Genomic DNA, 22568 nt, shown 5'->3' with positions numbered 1-22568 from the left:
TTAACTCAGTCTTATTACACTGTTCCCCACAGGGTGATTGTGATGGACAGGGGGCACATCACAGAGATGGACTCTCCATCCAATCTGATCTCTCAGCGTGGTCAATTCTATCGAATGTGCCGGGAGGCAGGGCTAGTGTGATTCTTCAAAAGAACCACCAGTGACAGAATTAATTCTTCACTCATGAGAGACTATGAACATAATGGTGCAGAACATCTCACCAACACACCTTCTGAGACTACCTGAAACTTTTTATCACAGTACTTACCAAAGGGCATGTCTTGCCTTCTCAATCAAGAGAAGCACAAAGCTCAGGATGAAGAGATTTTGCCCGTAAAAGCAGGTGTCCACGTTTTCGGCAGTATTACAGAAGCAGTGTGCTTCAGAATTTTTTAACTGACGTCTGAGATGCTACAAAACAGACTGATTCTCTCATGTCGTCAACATTCTCATCTCAGAATATGAAGACTTGCGTAACATTAACTTACTACAGAGGTCTTCAGTAGGTCAAAATAATGCACACTTCGATGGTAAAACAGTGTGCATAGCCATGTTTAACATCTCTCATTGCTGTCAAAGTGAAGTTTTGTAAAAAATTAGTAGTGTATTCCTATAGATCCTGACAAGACAGCTAGAACTAACATAGAACTAACTACTCACAATTCTACTTGAAGAGTTTATTGATCATCATGTCAGCCATTAAAGGGTCATGAAACCCTTTATGAGATTTTTTTTGAGATGTAAACAGATATGTATAGGCTGCACATCATTGAAAACACTAAGGGTACTCATTAATGGTATTCATATGTGAAAATAGTTATTTTTGCATTTTTCAGAGCGATTTCTGTCTTCCGGTTTGAAAAGCTTAGTCGGAGCAACGTCACAAATGCTGACGTCGGCACGGCCTTTTCGGTCCATGTATGGGCTGGTGGGCACATGCTGACGTCGACCGCTCCGAGCGATTCTCGATATATATTCATGACATAAAGCTCATTCAGTCCAATCCCTGCACTGTAGTATGCATACAAGATAATTTAGTTAATATGCATGAGACAGTCACTTCTGTCAGGCTCGTCTTACATCATTATTGTAGAGATATGGTGGGGAAGTTTTGTAAGCAGCGTGCGGAAAAGTCACGGAGGAAAGCTAGGCGTTGTGCTGATACGAAGTAACGTAAAGGGCGCCGAGCGAGCTGTAACCGGCGCCGTCTGTGGAAGCCTTTGCTACAAAGGCTTGGTAAAGTAAAATTCACCTGAGGAATCGCACGCCGAACCTGCAAGCGTTGACCATCTATGTCAGGAGTGCAAAATAACCAATCTGTAATCTGTAGGCCAATGAACAAAAGCCACGTCCTCTCCGTTTTATTTGTCGTCACAGCCATGCACTAAACCGCATGTGTTCGGGCTCTTAGTGAAACAGTGTGCATATTTGGACAAATATAGATTTAGCTGCCGAGTGATAGACAGCGCGGATCGTCACGGCAACCCAGCGCGCGTCGCTCTGCTTCAGATGCACGGTCGAGACTAGCTTCAAACCCCTTCGGTTTTACCCAAGCGGCAACCTCCCGTGATCTCTCTTGAAGCCAATACGGAAGTAATGTAAACTGCAGTTCCTCAACTGGCCACTAGGGACAGGCTCCAGAAGGGAGCAGAATCTCATTGAGCCCCATGTTAAAATTCTCAACTTTAAAGCAGAAAAAAACATGTTTACAGCCTGGTACAAATTGTGGTTTTGGCTTATAAGGCTAATTTTGATCTTCATGACAACTCTGAGGGGGGTGAATTGTTTTATAACTCATTCGTTTACGTTATATAAAGCCTTAAGGTTCTGCATAATTAAGGGGGTGATTACAAGTGGATAGCCATTTATCCGCCGTCTATAGTTATTGCGTCACCTCAGCTGCGCGCACATCCCGCCTTTTTGCCCATTTTCTGTTATCCGGGAGTGACACGCCGCGATGACTCGCTCACAAGATGGCAACGCCCAGCTCGGCCATACTTTAAGCTTCAGAACGGTTTATCGGAATCCTATGGGTGACGTCACGGACACTACGTCCATATTTTTTTACAGTCTATGGTTTTACCCCGATCTAGAATTACACATCTCTATCACATCGCATGTTGGGTGGTTCACGTTCTCTTATCACGTCGGCGCGTTGTTCATCTTGCCAAACAGCGTGCATATTTGGACAAATATAGTTTTATCACGTTTGCAAAATATTTCGTCATGCAGAATAACATTTATTTTCATTTCTCACTGAATTATGCTGGTTTGAATATGAAGAGCTGAATGATTTGCGATCTCTGCTGCACGCCACATAGCCCTCTCATTCGCTGTACTCATCCCTCATTTAATCTCACTGTGGTAAACAATGCCAACGTGAACCAAGAACATGTCTCAGAACCGCTGTAACTGCTGCTGTTGGTATCGCTAATCTTAATGCACCTGCTGACACTCCCCTATTTATGCAAACCATTCCCTCTTTCCACACAATACCATCCCACCTTTTCACAGTCGACCACTCCCCTTTTAACAAGCTTTTTCAAATCGAAGGTGTGAAAAAACACCGCTGCAGCAGGGGGGTTTCATGACCCTTTAAACCCTAAATTCCCATAAAGGTGAAAATGCTTCTATTTTAAGCTATTTATGATGTGAGAATCATCCGTTCATGTTAAAAGCAATGCAACACCCATCCTTATACAAAAAGTGTCTGTGTGTTTTAATACTAGTATTTTTTTCATACTCTAAAACTTTAAATCAGTATTTATGTATTTTTTACTGTATGATAACTGCATTTTTATGTATTTATAACATTTCCATGCACAGTTTGTGTGTGACTCTCAGACTTGAAAATGCTCTTTTTATTCTTTGCACAGCTTCAGTAAAACATTGCTGGTAGTATTTATTCAATTTTTTTTTCTTTCTCTCTTTGACAAAATAAGAAAATCAGGTTCTTAAAAGCACAATGAGATAAAAGATTAGAAAAACTGACAAAGGGCTCTTTACAAAAATTTATTCATATTTGCCCTTTACATATAAGCTTGATTTAAGAAACTAAGTACACTTAAAACTAGTGCATGTATACAAATATCAAATAATTACCTTTATGCTTACATACAAATCATACATCATGTAACGAATCAGTTACATTTTTTTTTACATTTAAAGTCTGTCTTTGTCAGTTCTTAAAAAAAACTCCTTTGGAAAAAACTCAAAAGATTTAAATGATAGAGTGGAGATAGTGATGAATGAAACACCATGGCGCACTCAAGTGTACAATCAACAGATATATGGTATACAGCACACATAAATGAAGCACACAGCACACAGCTCAGCTGGTACAGTCATCTGCATGACAACCTTTTCTTACAGAGCACCTAAAATTTGGGTATCTGACATTAAATTGGTTTAGGGGAAAACCTGCTAGTTTTATAACAATATCCCCCTAACAACAACAAAAAACAACACTCTGGTTTGACCTTTTTCTATACAGAACAATAAGTGCATTCATTGTTTTTGGTGAAATTATCACTGAAAAATAACAGCAAATAAGGTTCATAAATCAAATACGGCAGCTAAATACATTCACCAATGAAAGCAGTATGCCAATATAGCCTCTACTGCATGATATTGGTACGGCGAGGCTAAGTCGCCATCAGTGGGAAATACCCAGTAATAAATATGTTATATGATAAAATAATTTTACATGAAAGAAATGAAATATTGTAACAGATATTCTCAAAGTATAAATAAAGTTTAATTGACAGAAAATAAAGGCTATCTGGAGATGAAACTCAAACGGCTCTTTTTATAGAACTTTTCTTTGATGGCAAGAATAGCTTCAAATATGAACTTTGGCTTGGGATGAAGCCCCTCATGCTCATGGAGGGATTTCCCAGCAGCTGTTTGGTCAGTATACGACTGATCTTTGCATCAATGGTACACCGCACAGAGAAACCTTGTTCTTTACTCATTCTAGTGAAACAATGTTGCAAGCATAAAGGTTTTCATCTCTAACAATAAACCACTAGCATGGCTTAGTGGTAAAATGAGAAGTCTTTCAAATGAAAACTGACAACAAACAAAATCAAACAAGTTTCAAACATCCCAAATGTTAGCATCAAAACCTTCAAAGCAGCAAAACCTTTAAAATATGATTGAAAACGGAGGGCTACAGTAGCTGAGGAGCAAAAGAATGGAGTGGTGTCACATTCTGTTTGTGTGTGTGTGTGTGTGTGTGTGTGTGTGTGTGTGTGTGTGTGTGTGTGTGTGTGTGTGTGTGTGTGTGTGTGTGTGTGTGTGTGTGTGTGTGTGTGTGTGTGTGTGTGTGTGTGATGCAGGCGCACAGACGAGGTACCTTCAGAGTCCATGTCTCACCAGGTCCACTCTCCATGGGCTCTACCCAGTGATATGTTCTAGATGAACAGAGGGCTCTTCAGCCTTTCTAATTATCAGACCAACCCTGAGTCTTTGGCCATCTTGTAGAAAATTCCCTTCTTGGCAATTAAACTGGATGGAGAATCAAATTCTGCCATCTGGCCTTTATCGAGAACCAGGACCCTTGAGAAAAATGTTTTAAAAAATATAATTAACAGTAAAATATAATATAAAATAACAACAATTTATTATAATATAATAATATTTATGTTAATTAAATGTTTTATATTTAAAAAAAATTGCTGATTCATTATGCTAAAAACAAAGAATAAGCATGCAGATTACCTTGTGTAGTCCATGATTGTGTTGAGGCGATGTGCGATGGTCAGAACGGTGCAGTCCTCAAACTGAGTTCGGATAGTGGACTGTATCAGATTGTCCGTCTCCAGATCCACAGCTGCAGTGGCTTCATCCAAAACCAGAATCTTAGTTTTCCTGAGGAGAGCTCGAGCCAGGCAAACCAGCTGCCGCTGACCCAAACTGAAGCCCAGAATATCCAGTCAGAAACAATCAGATCAGGTATTAGTCAAATGACGAAGAGAGAGGAATCTTGTCAAGAGTTTGTACCTGAGATTCTCTCCACCCTCTGAACACTCATGATTCAGTTTGTCAGGAAGGCCAGACACAAAGTTCTTGAGATGAGCGAGTTCCAGAGCTCTCCACACCTCCTCATCAGTGTAGCCATCAAAGGGATCCAGATTCATGCGCAAGGAACCTGAGAACAGCACTGGATCCTGAGATGGATATAAGGTGGATATAAATATAAAAGACAAACAAAAACAGCATAGTTCAGTTTTCATTGGCAAGTTAACTGGAAAATAAAATCATTATATTCTGAAAGGAAAACAGCAATGTGACAGCTGTATTATTGATAACAGCAAATGGTCTTGTCAAGTGTGATACCTGAGGAATGATTGTGATTCTGGATCGTAACTCATGCAACCCCAGCTGAGCAATGTTCACTCCATCTATACGTATATCCCCCTGAGCTGCCTCAATTATGCGGAAGAGCCCTAATGTCAGAGAGGACTTTCCAGCTCCTGTCCTGCCCACAATTCCCACCTACACACAAAAACATACATACATTATTGGCTTTGTATGTTAATTGGAAAAACTGTAGGTAAAAAAAGATTCCTAAATTAATATTGTTTATTGAGACAAAGCATGAACAGGTTTTGCATATTGAAATAGTTTTACACACCTTTTCTCCTCCCTCAATGTTGACCGAGATATCATAAATAGCCAGCTCTAAGTCCTCTCTGTATCTCAAGCCAAAGTTGTGGATTTCAATGTGACCAACGGTTGGCCAGCCAGCAGGCAGAGTTGAATGCTCCAACTTCCATTCAGCCTGTGAACAAAGACAATACAGCACAGACCAATCACATCTCAACAATCCATCTGTAACATTGAAACAAATAAATTAAGTTATCTTACTTGAAGTTGACATGAACTATAATATTTCATAGCAGACATTTTAATTTGCTAATCTTTCTAATTACATGACCATTCAAATATTTGGGCTCGGTGCGTTTCTGTAATGTTTCTTAAGTCTCTTATGCTCACAAAGGCTGTTTATTTTACAGTAAAAAAAAAGTAATGTTTTGAAATATTATTACAATTTAAAATAACAATTTTCTATTTATATTTCTAAATGTAATTCAGTCTATGACTACAATGTACTAACATTTAAATTAATAATTTAATACAATGCACTTATTGTGTACGTTTTTTTCATTGTACTCACATTTTAAAAATTACCTGTATGTAATTAATTGCTGTAGTTACAATATTATTATATATAATATACGATAATATATAATATATTATAATTACACTGCTGACACTTCCCTTACCATTAATCCTACCCATACCACCACACCCATCCCTAACTTTACCCGTATCCCACCTCAATATCAGCAAAAGCGTTTTGTTCACATTGTACTTATTTTTTGACGCAAGTACATAGTAGTTAAGGCCACTTTACATAAAGTGTGAAATCATTATATTATGTCGATTTGATGTTCAATTAGCATTTCGTATTATTACTCAATGTTGAAAACAGTTGTGCTGCTTAATATTTTTGTGGAAACTGTGATACTTTTTTTCAGTATTCTTTGATGAATAGAAAGTTCAAAAGAATAGTCTTTTTTTTAATAGAAACCTTTTGTAATATGTAAATATATTTACTGTCACTTTTGATCAATTTAATGCATCCTTGCTGAATAAAATAATTTCTTCAACAACAAAAAAAGGCTGATCACAAACTTTTGAATGGTAGTGTATACAATTAATGTAACATTTAATAAATATATGTAATAATTATAAAGGAATATGGTATATTTTGACTTTTTTTTAAATGTATCTATCATGCAGGTCCATTTAGTGAAGAGAATTTTTTTTGAAGACATGACCTGATCTCAGACATTCACAGTCCTTTTATACAATCATATACATTTTAACCTAAACTCCTGATGTTGGCAAAGAAAAAGTCCATGGATAAATCATATATAATTTACCCAAATACTTTCTGGAAACTAGTGCCTCATCTTGCAGACATAAACTATTTTCCACCCCCCCTGTGTGCTAACTGTCCTTATCTCTCTAGTACAGTGTGAGATAAAGAAATAGGGCTAATCACAGATTGGACTCTATAGAAGTACAGCATGAACACACAATCTGCCTGCTGGTACACTGACCTCTTTCTCTGTGTCTCCATATTCCTTCACCCTCTCCACCGCTACTATGTTAGTCTCCAGCTCAGAAGACATCCGCACCAACCAGTTCAGAGATGCTGTGACCTGTGAGGTGAGAAATACGAGAGTAGTAAGAATTTGGGTGGGCATCTGCCTTGTAACTCAGCTTTTGTAGACACCAGACTGACCTGCAACGCATAGGAGATGGAAAGCCCCATGATTCCAGGACTCAGACTGTCCCTGGCCATCACAGCAAAAAGCGCTGCAAATGCCACAATACAGTTTCCCACAAACTCCAACCTCACTGCCAGCCATCTGCAGGATACAGAGGCACAAAGACACAAAGAAAACATAAACTTTCCAAACAAATAAGACAGTATCATATTAAACTTAATAAAATCTAATACATCTATATAAAAAAAAAAACCTAGTGAGGTTTTTGAGCTCTCACCGGTTAGCTACAATGCTGGGAAAATAAGCTTTTTGGTTGTGGTCCACTCTGCTGTCACTCTCCCTGATAAAGCGCTGCTGCTCTCCAAAAGCCCTGATCACACTGGTGCCCAGCAGCGTCTCATTGAAGTGTGTGTAGACAGGAGAGCGGCTCACAGACTCCAGTCGTTTCAGTTGCCGGGAAGACGCCACGTAGAAACGCTAACAAAAGACGGAAAGACCACATTAGAGCAGCAACTCTTGTAATTTAGCCTAAAAAGTTGCTAGCCTATGCTAACAAGCATTCGCGAGGTAAAATAGCTGACTGACCTGTACAAAGAAGTACAACAGGCCCAGAGGGGGGATGATGATGGCTACCAGCGGTGTGGCAATAAGGATGACAGCACATGAGCCCAGCACATTAAACATGGAGCCCATGAACATTTTTATGATGCTAGGGATGACCGAGTCAATGGTGTCTGTCTCTTTGGCAAATCGATTTACAAGGTTTCCGCTAGGTGTGCGTTCGAAGAAAGCCATGGGCGATCTCAGGACATTGTAGAGCATTGTCTGGTGCAGGTAGCGGGAGGCTAAGATCCCACCAATAGAAATCGCCACAGAATAGCAGAACACTGCAATGCCTGCCACAGACAGAAAAGAAAAAAAAGCAGCCCTTTTTTGTAAAATCAAACTTGTATCTGGACCAATTTAGTAAAATAATAAAATAAAATATACATATATATGGAACTACCGTATATCAAAGTAAAAAAAATGGCATTAACTGAAAAATATGTATTACATTAACATTAATATTAGGGGCTGTAATTTAACATGTTTGTATTTTTATTTTGACCACTTGTAAAAAGTTGAATTAAAACATTTCTAGCATAATTTTATCATTCAAAATTAATTCAACAAATGTTCACTATTTTATAATTTTCACAACAGAGTGCTGATGAAAAAAAGGGAAAGTGAAAAAAGGTTTGAAAAGCAAGTAAATGTTTTTTTATTCAATTTGTGGAATGTAATATGGTCTTCTTCGGTCTCAAAGACTTTTATCCCAGTATATATAAAAAAGATAACTTTGGTAAAACTTTTATCGTTCGAATCACAATCACACAAACAACTGAATGTCTATTCTTTTAAAATCACCTTGTGAGAGTCCCAGAGCTCCATACACCCCTAAACGCATCTTTCTGTTGGGCTGGGTGTTGTTGATGACAGGGTCATCCGTCCAGAGACTGAGCCAATAGTTTGAGCCCAGAGAGGACAGATGATGACAGAAGAATAGAAAGATACTGAAGATGGACAGGGGCAAGCCAATAGCCTTCATGTACTCCCAAAACACAGATAGCTTCACCTGCGCAACAAACATCATGCACTAAAATCTCAGAATCAAACGGAATCTGTCAGTTCAAGTTAAACAAATTAAGCCTAGACATGATTTTAAGAGAAACTATTGACCATCAAAAACAAATAACGTGTCCTCAGGGAATCATGATCTCAGACCCTGACACAGAGACGACAGAGTCATACCCTGCCAGTGTTGGCCTTGTCTGCCTCGGTCAGTCGGGCAGAATCTGCAGATTTGGTCTTCTTTGTGTCATCAGTATTGTTCGTCTTCTGTGTTTTACTTGTTCCAGCTGCATTAAGAGAGTTTTGACTCGTCCTACAGGACACAGAGAAACACCAGGCTAGTCAATAATGTCAAAATAGTTTTAGTACTTAACAAACATTAAATAGATGTTACCTAATAAATAGTGTCCTAATTAATCATAACACAAGTCATTTTTAGTATCTAACACGAATGAGCGATTGTGCCTATCTTATGCACTGGGTTTACATGGTTTCGTTTTGATGGACAGCATTTTGGAATTCATGAGAAATGTAGCAACGACTGATTCATGGAGGAGGAAATTATCAGTAACTAGTTACATTTCAATTTCCCACACAAAGCTGTCATATGCCTTGAAAAGACACATACAGAATGTAGCATGCAAATCAAGACTATGGGTAATCCATCTTTATTTGCACAGTGTTAATTCAGAACAAAGAAAGAATTTAGAAAACACATCAGGGATTCCTTACCCCAACAGGGCAGCAGGACCCCCATTCTCGAGTCCTTTACGTGGGACTGCATCTGTGGATGAGAAAAATATTGTCTAAATCAGATACAATTATATACATCTTCCTGCATGCTTCATGACATTTCATGTCCATACTTATACCTTCTAACAGAACTCATCCTTTTTCATGTCTTTCAAAAGCGCCTATGCAACAACACAGTCTATTTGAAACAGTTTTTGTAATCAAGCAACGACTAGAGCATCGGTCTGCCCTTCAGAACAAACGTATAATTAAAAGGGCAATAAAAAGGCAATAATAATTTACTTCTAAGCAACCACACCTCTAAGGCCAGTTGAAATAAGACAGTCTAACAAAACCACAAATACTAAAGCAATGTGTTTTTTTTATTCAGAGGTGTGGGTTATGGTTAGAAGAAATCACCAGCAGGCTGTGGTGGATGAGGAACTGCCACAGTAACAAGAAGGTCAGAGATCAAAGGTTAAAACCCATTCACAGTGCTCCATTCCAGCCGAGTAATGAGTGTAAATGTCCTACACATACTCAAATGAATGCTTTTATTATTAGTGATATTTGAAGAACTGTGATCATTTTTTATATTTCAATTACTTTGGAAAATTGTATTAAAAGCAGCCTGTAAAGGAATAAAAAAAAAATAAGAAAAATTATTTTCAATATTGATAATAATAAGAAATGTACCTTGAGCACCAGCGTATTAGAATAATTTCTGAAGGATGTGAATTTCATCCGTGATGTTGCCATCACAGGAATAAATTACATTTTAAAATAAAATATTTATTTTAAATTCTAATAATCTCACAGTATTACTATTTGATTTGATTTTCAATCAAATAAATGCAGCCTTGGCAAATATAAGATTTTTCTTTCAAAAACATTAAAAAAAGCATTTGAATGGTAGTGTATGATCTTAAAAATTCTCAATATCTAGTCAGTTATGTAGTCATGTATGTCATTATTTCATTGTTTAGCTTTCAAGTAGAAATGGGATACACTGTGAAACTGAAAAAAGCAGGACAGTGCAAGGATGTGCAATAGGTAAATTTACGGATGTGAGCTATAATCCAATGGCAATAAAGTGGGAAAGCACTTGAGAATCTAATTCAGTCTGCACCTCAAATGTTTCAGGCCTCAGACCTGCATAATAAGCCCTACTCTAACATGCAGTACGTGCAGACATATTCAATTTATATGGCCCGGGGACCAATTACATCCTCAAACCTTCAGATTTCACTTTTTCGTCCTCTGCCTCCCCTCCCTCTTCTGAAGAGCCGACAGAGGGGACACAAAAATAGGAAATAGGAACACATGGAGATGAAGACATATATACAGACAGACAAAAATAGAGATTTCTTTCTAGACATGGATTATTTGGGGGGGGGGGGGGGGGTATCATGGTTCCCAAACAATTGTGAACAATGAATATGATTGTTCACACATTGTGAACAATAGTAATCATTCAGAGGAAATGGACAAGGACAGATGCATGAAAGCATGAAAGTTCAGACATGAGAAGGCCAGCCTCACCTCCCACTGAATCCTCCACCTCCTCCTGCTCTGTGTTGGAGTAGGTGCGCAGGAACTCAGCGAAGGCGCCCTGTCTGCCCAGCAGCTCGGTGTAAGAGCCCATCTCCGTAATTTCTCCATCCACCATCACCAGGATCAGGTCAGCCTGAGGCAAGAAGCTCAGCCCGTGGGTCACCAGAACACGAGTCTGAAAAAGCACCATTTGTGATGTGAAATGTCTATAAAAGATGAATACATATTTGAATAATACATGGGAAATGGCCTTACTCTTCCCTGTAGCAAGCCCTGAGGTCCGATGACCTTCTCAAAGATGTGTTTTCCTACATGAGCGTCCACGGCGGAGAGCGGGTCATCCAACAGATACACCGCACAGTTGCAGTACACAGCCCTGGCCACACCTACCCGCTGTTTCTGACCTCCAGACAGATTCACACCCTAAGATTACAATGTCACATGATTTACCCACTTATTATACATTTAAGGCAAGACACCACAGGTGAATAGGGAAATCACTATACTTCCACATTCATTAATCACAGTAAATTGACACAGTTGTTTTGTATTAAACGTTTTCTGAAATATTCTGTTTAAAAATGCAAATAATACATTATCTAATTAATATGCGCTAATTTGCATACATTTCCAGAACAAAAATCTGAACATTGGATAAAGCCAGGTTCAAAATTTGTTTCATTTTGCTGACATATAAGAAATAAACGTTTCGGATATCTATTTTTATCACTCCATAAAATGTGAAAATATTGTGAACAGGCACACAAAAAAAAACAAGGAATAAAATGTTACCAGATATGTAAGTGCACTGTTACTGAAGTGGAGACTTCCAGCTCAGTGCTTGTAAAAAAACAAAACAAACAAACAAAAAAAAAAAAAACGTAATTTTGAGAAAATTACCTATAAAAGATGTACTGTCATTTAAATCTAGAAGATGAAGTGTAATACACCAAATGCTTAATTTCTTTATGAATGCTTGTCTGTATTGTCTTGCCTTAAATAATGTCAGACCGTTGCATTAAACTCTGTCTGTGGTGTATGTAGCTTTATTCATTATTCTATCATGCTTGGTTAAGAGAAAGTGCAAGAATCATTCTGAAATCTATGTTTACCTTCTCCCCAATCTCTGTTGAGTCTCCTCCAGGTAGGATCTCCAGGTCTGGAAGGAGAGCACAGGCCTCCACCACTTTCTGGTACCAGCTGTCTTTGGTTTCCCGTCCAAACAAGATGTTTTCTTTAAGGGTGGCATTCTGGATCCATGCTTGCTGAGGCACGTAAGCCACAGAGCCCTGAAAAACACAGTCAGGCACTCATTGTATCTCTTTATTATGCCATTATTACAGTTATTTAAAAACACAGTTGGGTCCAAAAGCCCTGGATCACATTAAAAAAAAGATATTTTTCTTTCTTATCTTTTATTTAAACCTTAAATGTCATTAAGACATTGGGCCTCATTTATTAATCTAACATAGAAATGTGCGTAAAAATCATCTTACAACAGGGTTCATGAAAAATGTGTATGCAGCCAATCCCATCGTACGAATGATCATACATTGATAAACATGGCAGCTGAAAACTATTCTCATTTGAATATCATGCGCCCAAAAATCCACGGTTTAGGTCTCACCTCTAGATTTTACAACACAGAGAAACGTAACCCGACCAAGAAGAGGAAGTAATTCAAGCCAAACTGAAATGGCATTTGGCTTATTCCCCTCTAATTCTGCAATAATTCAAATGTTTCCATATTTGCCATGTAACATTTGGTTGCTAAACTATTATTCATTATGTAAACAAGGCTTTGTACTTCACTAGTGTTCCAATATACACGTAAAACAGCATCCTTCACATGCCTAAAAATGTGTTTGGCTGGGCGGTACTTTTACAGCAGACCATTTAACTTGAGCAGTGTAACTTATGTTAGGTTGAATGCATTTTAGTTTGATGATGGCTGAAAATGTCAAGTTGGCAAAATAGAACAGATATGTTGTGAGCGCAAGAGGCACTTGTATGCGGGATCGGTTGGATTTAATAAAATAAAAAATATATAAAGAAAACAAATACAATGCACGTCACATAAACAAGCCTAGCGTATACTAGTTTTATTCTTTTGTTAGTCTGTTTATTATTGAGGTGAAATTGACAGTGGTGGCCGAGCCTGGATTTAATTGTCAAGAGGACAATGAACCAAAACATTAGTCTAACTATTGCCCGAACAACCTGCAAAAGAAAGAATCTGCTGGAACATTGAAAATGATGGACTGGCCCCCTCAAAGTCCTCAACCCCATAGGCCACATTTGGGGCGAGTTGGGAAATATACTGGACAGATCATACATTATACATTCAAAGGAAAGCCTTTGGCTTTAGTTGAAGAAGGCATGGAATAACATTAGTTTGAAGTTCTCAGAGGAAATGTATATTGTTATATTATTGCTGCAAAAAGTGGACATACCAAATATTAAAAGTTAAAAGTGTATAAACATCTGATATTTGATGATTAGAGCAAAGTCAGAGTATGTTTCATAAAAATTATTAAATTAAGGCAGGTTTTGGAAGGCAAAAAAGTTCAATATTTTCAGATATGTCAGGTGTTCTAATAATTTTGGACACCACTGTATTTCGTGTAGTATTTAGGTCTATTTTATTCCTTTTATACAGTCAAATTTGATTGTTTTTTCCCATTTACAAACTGCAGGTGGATAATGTGACGATGTGTGAATCCTCATGTTCTGTTGTTTGTGCATTTAAAGCTAAACCTCTGAGAAAACAACATTTGTGGCATCCATCTATTCTAATTTAATTTAATTTTAATTTGATATTCTTATCCAGTCGTTTAACATTAATGCCCGATAAATGAGCTACGGCTGTCAGACTCCGTCAGGAAAATAATAAAAATGCTCTCATTACAATTCTCCACCAGATTTACTATGCTGCAATCAAATTCACAAATACACAAGCTGAGACCTAACATGAGATTTGATCGTGGCCACAGCTCACGTCCATGTTGATAAAGTTGTGTGGTAAAGTCTATTAAACTTAAATACAACACAGCATACAATTCAAAGCCAGTGTTTTCACATTTAAAAAAAATGTCAGACAATCTTGCTATAAAAGAAATACACCATGTAGCACAAGCACATGTAGCTTTTGTCTATACCTTGATGGACACATTTCCTTCTTGCTTCTCCATCTCCCCCAGCAAAGCTGAAAGCAGAGAGGATTTCCCTGAACCCACATGCCCTACCACAGCAACCAGCGACCCCTCAGGGATACGCACATTAATCCTAAAGAGAGAGAGAGAGAAACTGTGACACAAGAGCAGATACAATAAACAACTAACAGTTCAAACACAATGTAGACACAGGCGGCATTGTGTCAAAACAGTATAAAGGAGTTTCATTTATTCATTCATTCATTCATTCGGATTTCTTTATCTTCATTGTTGATTGAAAATTACAGACAAATCCTTTAGAGTGTCATTGTACTGATATTAACAACTGAAATTACAGTGCAAAATAACGCAAGACAAATTACACAGCTCAATGCATGATTTGAAGTAGATGAGGTCTAAATCAAGATTAAAAGGAATTCGGCAACCCAAATTTCATCATCATCCTCATTAATATCAAAGTAGATTCAGCAGATTACAATTCCTCTGGCGATTGACGCTCTCCTGTCTCGGGGTTCATGCACATGTACTTGCCTGTCATGTCCTCAGTAGCTCGTATCGCTGATTCTGCTCTATGTAACCGCAATATTCAAGTCAATGCTTATTTTAAATAACAAGTTATTTTGGTGCATTGAATATAGTATAACTACATTTGTGTAGAGTACTAAATAGGGCTGGGAATTGAGAACCAAATAAAAAGAACCTAAATCAAATAAATTTCATGACATTCATTAAGTTGACGGTTCTTTATTGTAACAAACTGTACTTCAAATCAATGTGAGAAATAGTAAAATTTGATCTAAAAAATACTGCATTTGATCAGTTAGGACTAATTGTTGAGGTAGGGTGGTGCTTCTTCAAAAGTAATAAAATAATGGTTCATGGAGTCATTCATCAGAAGAAGGATCTTAAAATTCCATACAATTTCCATCCCTAGTAGTACTCTATGACACTGAACAATATGCAATTCATTGTATAGCTCTAGTACTTCTCGTTACCTCTTCAAAGTAGGTGGGTCGTCTTTAGACCAGCTGAAAGCTCCGTCCACAATCCTGATGCAGTCAGGAGCTGAATGAGCAGGAAACAACAATGAAGTCTCTTAAGTGAACATCAAAACACATGGGATTACTTTAAACCCACAGATTCATCAAACAGCTGTGCTACTCTCTCGTTTAATTTTTTTTTTTCTGTCTGTGGAAACCGTTTGTAGACTACAGAGCTTGGTAAGTCAAACGCAGAGCATCACCACAGCACAGCATCCCTAAAAAATACACAACACAGAACACTGCATATTGGTTTTATTGTAGATTTGAACTGTTTGTGAAACACTGGACTTACATCCAGTGATGGGTGGCCGCTCCACACTGTCTTCATCCAACTCCTCATGTGACAGAAACACACGCAGACGCTTCAAAGACACACTGGCCTAAAGCAATAGATTTTGAGGTCATAATTCAAAATTAGGCAAACAACAATGTATTAATATTTGTTTGAGAAAATTACAAGTGCTGTGCTTGGGGTCCAAAACCTTTTGAGTTCTCATAACATAAACCGCATTGATATTATGAGGTTTACATGCAGTTTTACAAAGAGAGAAAGAAAAAAAATAGAAAGACAGTGATACCTGCACCATGCTGCTGATGACCATGGGCAACATATTAAGAGGGAAGCGCAGGATGTTGAACAGAGCCAGAGAAACAAACGCCTTCTGCGCATCCAGAATATTATTTTCATCCACTAACACGTATACTGCAAATGTGGAGAGGGCAACCTTGGTGAAAAAAAAACAAGATCACATGAGTGAATGTATCCAAAACCATAAGTTCTCATCAAAAACATCATCGGCTCCTTTGCATCATCAAAGATCCACCTACCAAAAATGGTGCGCAGACCCAAGTAAAGGTGGACACGGCACCAAGGTAAGCAGTCTTCTTCAGCACCTGCAATTCACTCTCTCGGATGGCAGATACTTTGTCTTTGAACGCCAGTTCCCATGCATAGAGTTTAAGCACTTTAATGCCATTTAGCACCTCGTTCATAAGCTTGATCCTATTGTCTTTGCTTTTCATTTGGGCAACCTGTGGGTGAGTGGGTCAAATTGAACAATGATGATCTGATTAACGAAATTAAGGAAAATAAACCTGCTGTGCAGGAAAAAGGGTTAAGAACCTGGTAGGTTTTGGTTTTCATGGCAATGACTGCATTTATGGGAACCATCAGCACCATCACAGCAACTCCAGCAAGCACAGAAGGACCCAGATTCTGATAAAAAGAGAGCAAATAGATATCAGTGAGGTAAAAGTAAACAAGCACAGAAATTAAACAAGCCAAGACTCCTTTGTTTGGGTACATACCTGCCACAAGAAGTACAGAGCCAGGATAACCTGCAATGGTGCCGACCAAATCATGTTGATGTAAGTGATGAGGTCCATAAACCGCTGTGCATCTACAGACATCAGATTCACAATCTCTCCGACCGTGGATGTTCGACGGGCAGCATTGGTAATAACCAAGGCCTAGACAAAATGAAGGAAAACATTATAACTCTAGGTCAGTGAGATACTTCTATTTAGCAAGGATGCATTGAATTGATCAAAATTAACATTAAAAGACATGTATAGTGTAATTTTAAAAAACAATTGCCGTTTTAAAATGTTCATTTAAATAATATCCACAAAAATATTAAGCAGCAAAAATGTTTTTGACATTGATAATAATAATAAATGATTCTTGAATATCAATTTGGTGTATTATAATGCTTTCTGAAGGATCAATCAAAGGTCCACTTACTTTCCTGTATACAGCACCAACGATGGCCGTACGTAACCTCATGCCAGTCACAAAGCAAACATGAAAATATTTTTGCAGAATGAGGGTTTGCACACAGGTACAAACAAACAGCAGGGTGGTGTAGAAGTAGCCGAGCCAAGTGGGGGCATTTGAATCATTCACAAACTGGATCAGCAGCCTAAGATACAAAAGATTAAACTAATGTGAGTATAAATTGATATGTCAATCCTGTGTCATGTAGCAGAATGCAGCTCTTCTGGATTCAAGTGACATGAAAGTGGGCAAACTGGTTGAAGGCTTACTGCTGAGAGTTCAGGTGATATTTTTTTTTTTCAGAAGATTAGAGAGGATTTGAACATGGTCCAATGCACAATTTGATGGCACGACTTCCAGCATGCCAAAACTAACTCTTCACTGGAGCACTTTTTAAGAGCCACAGCTGTTGTTTTGACAGTGTGGCGTTCCCACAGAGTTAAAGTCATTTCTAACCACATGACTGTGAAAATGCAGGGGGAAGGCTTGCACTTCCCCCTGTAGAATACTACTGTTCCTGAACACAGCCCATATGGGACTAATTACACCTGGACAACATAAATGGCTCATTTTGATGCAGTGGATTCATACCTGAGAATCTCTGGTCCAACAAACATCAGGATGTCATGAATAATCTTATAAAGAGAGCTGACAAGAAAGTATGGTCCAAAAGTTCGGCAGAGGGCACAGAAGAGAGATGGATCGCCAGTTTTCTGAAGGTTTTTTGCAAGCAAAATCTCTGACTCTTCTATTGGCTGTCCATCCTTCTTTTCTCCCTTTGCTGTTCGTTTTGGGGAGTAGAGTGTCTTATCTACTGGCCTAACACAAAAACCATAACCCAACCAAAGGATTAGTCATTTGAGTTGCAAATCCACAGACTTTAAAAAAAAATATCTACGTTTTTCCTTGAGAAAATAATACAAAAAAAGGCAACGCCTCGAGTCTAACCTTTTGACCTTGTTGCATTCTTGGTCCCAGCGCCGTACCAGCTGTGGCACCACTCTCTGAGATTTATCCTGCACATTAAGCGACCACAGATCCTTCTCCTCCAGAGGCCTTTTAAAACCTTTCACCATCAATCTGTGAGGAAAGGGACCTGCATTAACTATCAAGAAATAACATCCAGCTTGAATACAAGCTCAAAACATCAGCAAAAAGAAGGATCCTTCAAAAAGGATACTCTTAAGAAATATTGATATAGATAATAATAAGAAGAAAATTATGGGACAAAGAAAGAGTCAAACTACAATTGTAGATACCTCAATGTTTCTGAAGCAATGCACTAACCACTAGGCAATTCTAAAAGCACAGTAATTTATTTGTTATTATAATTATTATTATTATTTATTTATTTACCCTGTGATCCACCAGAAAGTGATTTTGGACAGGAACGAAGCTCCCAACTCTGGACATGGATTCTGCACACAAATATCCATCTATTCAACATCCATATAATGGTGCATACTTTTACCTTCATTGAGTAAAGTTCACAAACCGAGTCTTTGACAGCTTGTGAAAAGAGCGGAGACTGGTCGGATAAGCAGGCCAGGATCAGAGAGATGAGCAGCATGGGGTAATATATGTAGAAGGTGGTATATCTGAACACATCCACACTGGCAGGCTGAAAAGAAAGACAATTGGGTCAAATAACACATTAAGGCTTTGCTCGCATTACAGACAAATCTGATTTCGTTTTTAAATTGGTACATTATGGCTGACTATCAGTTTGCAATTGATGAACTATGATCTGTTTTTCTAGTTTAATCAATATCCTGTGTTTTAATAATTATGTATTGGTTGCTATAGTAATACTGTAAGTTAACTTAATGCTGAGAGACTTTCTTCTACAGAAACTCAGAGTAGATGTCAGTGTGGGAAGAGACAGGAAATTTGACCTCTGCTGCGGTGCAGAACCCACATGAGTAATCATAAGAAACAGTCATTATACACGTTTGTGAATATACTGCATCCAAAACTGCTGATTCATTCACTCATGTACAAATTTTGACATAGCAAACATCACATGAGGAAATATGAGCAATTTATGAGGACAGAGTTAACCTCAATGAGTGTAATCAGAGGCTGCACAATATGTGTGAAGTGTGACATATTTCAAATTAATTTCTCAAAAAAATAAAAACCTGATTTCAAATCACATGAATGTGGACTGACTGCAGAAGCTGTCCATTGTAACGAAAAAGTAATATTTACTTCATTCAACGCAAGCAGGATCTTGGAGCGAAAGGTGACTGTGGCACACAGTATGGCGATCAGCCAAAAATTAAGCATCACCCCTGAGGACTGGACCCCCTTCATCCGCTCATACTGGATCAAGAATGTAGCCAGCAACTGAAACATATAACAACACATTCAATTACAAAAATGTAACTTTTGTAAAGCTGACAAAATCAGGCTAATAAAAATCCTTGAATGGACAACTTTTCAAACTATTAAAAATATGACTTTTTGTTTTTGTTTGCTTGACTTGACTTGTTTGCTTGACATTCATGTAATTGGAATATGACAAATGCAAAGCGAAGAGTAAATTACAAACAAACTAGTTTAATTCAACACTTCCTTTTGTGAAAAAAAAAGAAAAAAACATATATACGGATCTCACCATTGTAATGCCAAGCATTGTGGGGCTGACTAGGTAGACTGGGGCTATTGTAGCCCCATGGCTTCTTTCCCAGAAAGAGTAGAAAACATCTGCCCAGCAGATAAGCCATAGGGTGAACCCAATAACCTGTTGGGAGGAGAGTCACATGACCTTGAAACAGCTGTTGACCTCGGCAGAGTCACAATCACAAAGCATAAGATAAAGAAGTTGTTTACTGTAAAACTCACCGTTTTGGCTTTGTTGAGGTGGGTCATGCATATGTATCCACGGTCATGGCTTTTGAGGTATAGGACGTAAAAGGGTGCAAACAGCCAGAGGTAGAGGCATGGTATCCAAACCAGCAGTGTGTTCTGGAAACATGGTGTCAGGTCTGGATTGTATGTTTGCCATGTCCGGTTCCAATCCTGAAAACATGAGAAGATAGGGGGGTTTCAATCTATTCTACATCTTTGGAGATTCTTTGGATGAAACTTAGAAACAGTGACAACCGGAGTAGACAAAGAGCTCTTGTCCGAATGGTAAAGCACACAAAGACCTAATGATGTGTGCAAGGAACAAACACTCCAGAACTCTTGAGCAGATCTTACAGAGAACCAAAATCTAGGGTCTTTTCTGCGCAATAGAGCACAGCTGAAAGTCTTCAGCTTCTTGGCGAAAAAAGTACCTATTAATTAGTGACATCCAAAACATACATTAAAAAATTTGTTGAACCTTTTCTTACAAAATCTAATCTTGTTCTTTGTAGGGAGCATCTCTTCCCATAATCCTGTCTCAGAGGAGGAAAAATAGATCAATATAAGAGAATAATAGATCAATAAATAAAGGACTACTCTGCTAAATTATCAATAACAAGACATGAAACGTGATTTTCTTGACATTTAAGCTATTGAACTAAATGCATTTGAACAGCTTTGCCATCCAATTTTATTTGTAATGACAATGCAATCCTTTGAATCTTTCAAAAACATGTCAAGGACATCATATTTCACACCGAATTTGCACGACTGTAACAAGGAATTTTTTTTTCTTAAATATGATAAAAAGCTAATTATAATATATTAATGTATCGTATATTTTTTAATTGACTGAATTATATAATTAACCTATTTATTCTAATTATACTATTCCAGTAAGTATAACAAAAAAGCTACATAACATTACTTTAATTAGAACTGATATGAACACATTTCCCAAAAAAATACCTAGAACTTTAACAAGAAAAAAATATGAACATTTAAAATAGAATTAAACCATTTTTATATTTTATTATTATATTTTGTGTTTGTCATGGCAGTATTTGTTTCTACTTTTAAATGACAATTATACAAACATAGATTAAATAGAAAAAAACATATTGGGTTCAAACCGTAAAACCGTAGATTAAATTTATTTTCCCTCAAATTCTCATGACTATGAAAACGAATAATAAAATTATAATATATTACTTTACAAATTATAATATGCCATGGCAGTATTAGTTTACCATTGCTTCAATTGTTGTAAATAATAATAATAATAATAAAAACATTAACTAAATGCATAACATGAGGGGAAGAATGGTATGTAACACAAAGCGAGCCACATTTTAAAGAGTTAAGTTCAAATGTGCTTACTTTCCATTAAAATAATGTAATTTGTGGATAATTTGTTTCTAAAATTATTTAATTTATTTATGTAAAATATGTCATTATATTTCCCTTATTATAACTATTTTTAGGAGAAACATTTACAAACCTGGCAAACTTTCATTGCATTATATCCTTAATCAAAAAAAGGATTACCGGTATATAAACATAACAACTGAGAGTATTTCAGGAGAAGCAACACACTTTCTTGGCATGAATGTTATCTGTCAGAGTGATTCATGATTCAATGTTTTGGCCCTCTGATCCTGAAGGACAAATTGACTGTCTAAAGATGTCAGATTTACAATTAATACTGTTAATCCACTGACCAGTCGGACATTCAACAAACTGGAACACAAATTAAAAAAAAATCTTAATTCAAAGTCTAAATATGACAAATAATTACATATGTTCTCTAGTTAAAATGATACTGATAAGAGGAATTAGCTAAACTGAAACAAGTCAGAGCAGTGACAAGTTAACTCTTAAACTTCACACGGGGATTAAAACACATTATCAGGTGTCAGTGTTATTAATCGCTCTGCGAAGGTTAAACTGTCATGGTGAAAAAATATCAACACTACAGAATCAAAGTCCGCAGTGTGTTATGCATATGGTAGTTTGTGGTGTTGCTAACCGGTTAGCCTAGCAACAGTGGCTGCGTCTCAAAACCTAGTAAGCTGTCTACATTGACAGCAAATTTGCGGCGTTATAGGTGCGTTCAATCTGAAGTGAATTCTTCACGGGCACATTTGATGCCCGGAAATTATCGGATCCTCGGAAAAATCGTTCAAATGTGCCACAAACGCCCCAAAAATGCTGTCTAAGTAAGTTACGACAGGTCGCGATGTTTTGAGACACAACCGGTGTCTCATGCTGTGAAACCCAAACCCGGCGAACATTGGCAATCTGTTGAAAACAATATATCGTCGGTAAAACATAGTTAATAACGGTAGAACGGTTTATTTACTCACCCAAAACGGATCAGAACCGTCCAAACTGCAGAAACTGTCAATACCCATTCGCCGCCGGAAAGATCTGTTATAGCGTACTATGTTTACACTGCCTCCGTTTCATAAGTGCAATGATGGGGACCTGTATAGAAGCGTGATACAGGATATAAAGCATA

At 37.6% G+C, this 22568-nt stretch overlaps 2 protein-coding genes across 5 annotated transcripts in view; one reads left to right on the top strand and one right to left on the bottom strand.

Annotated features, from left to right (window-relative positions):
- The window catches only part of abcc6b.2 (ATP-binding cassette, sub-family C (CFTR/MRP), member 6b, tandem duplicate 2), a 40107-nt gene extending 35760 nt beyond the window's left edge, over window positions 1–4347 (top strand). For both annotated transcript variants that reach the window (XM_067418790.1, XM_067418791.1), the window contains exon 32: window positions 33–4347. In XM_067418790.1, coding sequence (XP_067274891.1) covers window positions 33–141 — 109 coding nt within the window. In that variant the 3' untranslated portion in view covers window positions 142–4347. The remainder of the gene's footprint in view (window positions 1–32) is intronic.
- Window positions 761–22568, bottom strand: abcc1 (ATP binding cassette subfamily C member 1 (ABCC1 blood group)). 3 transcript variants are annotated; one of them, XM_067418789.1, is made up of 32 exons: window positions 22414–22568; window positions 20042–20218; window positions 19815–19940; window positions 19406–19543; window positions 18690–18815; window positions 18551–18612; window positions 18143–18274; window positions 17786–18013; window positions 17162–17339; window positions 16726–16887; window positions 16541–16633; window positions 16246–16449; window positions 15996–16142; window positions 15710–15797; window positions 15370–15439; window positions 14360–14486; window positions 12314–12490; window positions 11457–11624; window positions 11190–11376; window positions 10884–10925; window positions 9648–9699; window positions 9096–9228; window positions 8712–8919; window positions 7890–8200; window positions 7582–7781; window positions 7319–7445; window positions 7134–7235; window positions 5639–5785; window positions 5341–5499; window positions 5005–5171; window positions 4723–4917; window positions 761–4560 (listed from the first exon to the last, which is right to left on the bottom strand). In XM_067418789.1, exons 1-32 carry the CDS (start codon window positions 22459–22461, stop codon window positions 4452–4454), a joined length of 4590 nt encoding a protein of 1529 aa, XP_067274890.1. In that variant the 5' UTR covers window positions 22462–22568; the 3' UTR covers window positions 761–4451. The 3 variants fall into 3 exon arrangements, with proteins under 3 accessions (XP_067274890.1, XP_067274888.1, XP_067274889.1); XM_067418787.1 differs by lacking the exon at window positions 10884–10925; XM_067418788.1 differs by lacking the exons at window positions 10884–10925; window positions 15370–15439; window positions 15710–15797; ... (11 more) ...; window positions 20042–20218; window positions 22414–22568 and adding an exon at window positions 14906–15351.

This window comes from Pseudorasbora parva, chromosome 2, assembly GCF_024679245.1.
Source record: "Pseudorasbora parva isolate DD20220531a chromosome 2, ASM2467924v1, whole genome shotgun sequence".
NCBI classification, from domain to species: domain Eukaryota; kingdom Metazoa; phylum Chordata; class Actinopteri; order Cypriniformes; family Gobionidae; genus Pseudorasbora; species Pseudorasbora parva.
This window is presented reverse-complemented; position numbering and strand designations above follow the sequence as displayed.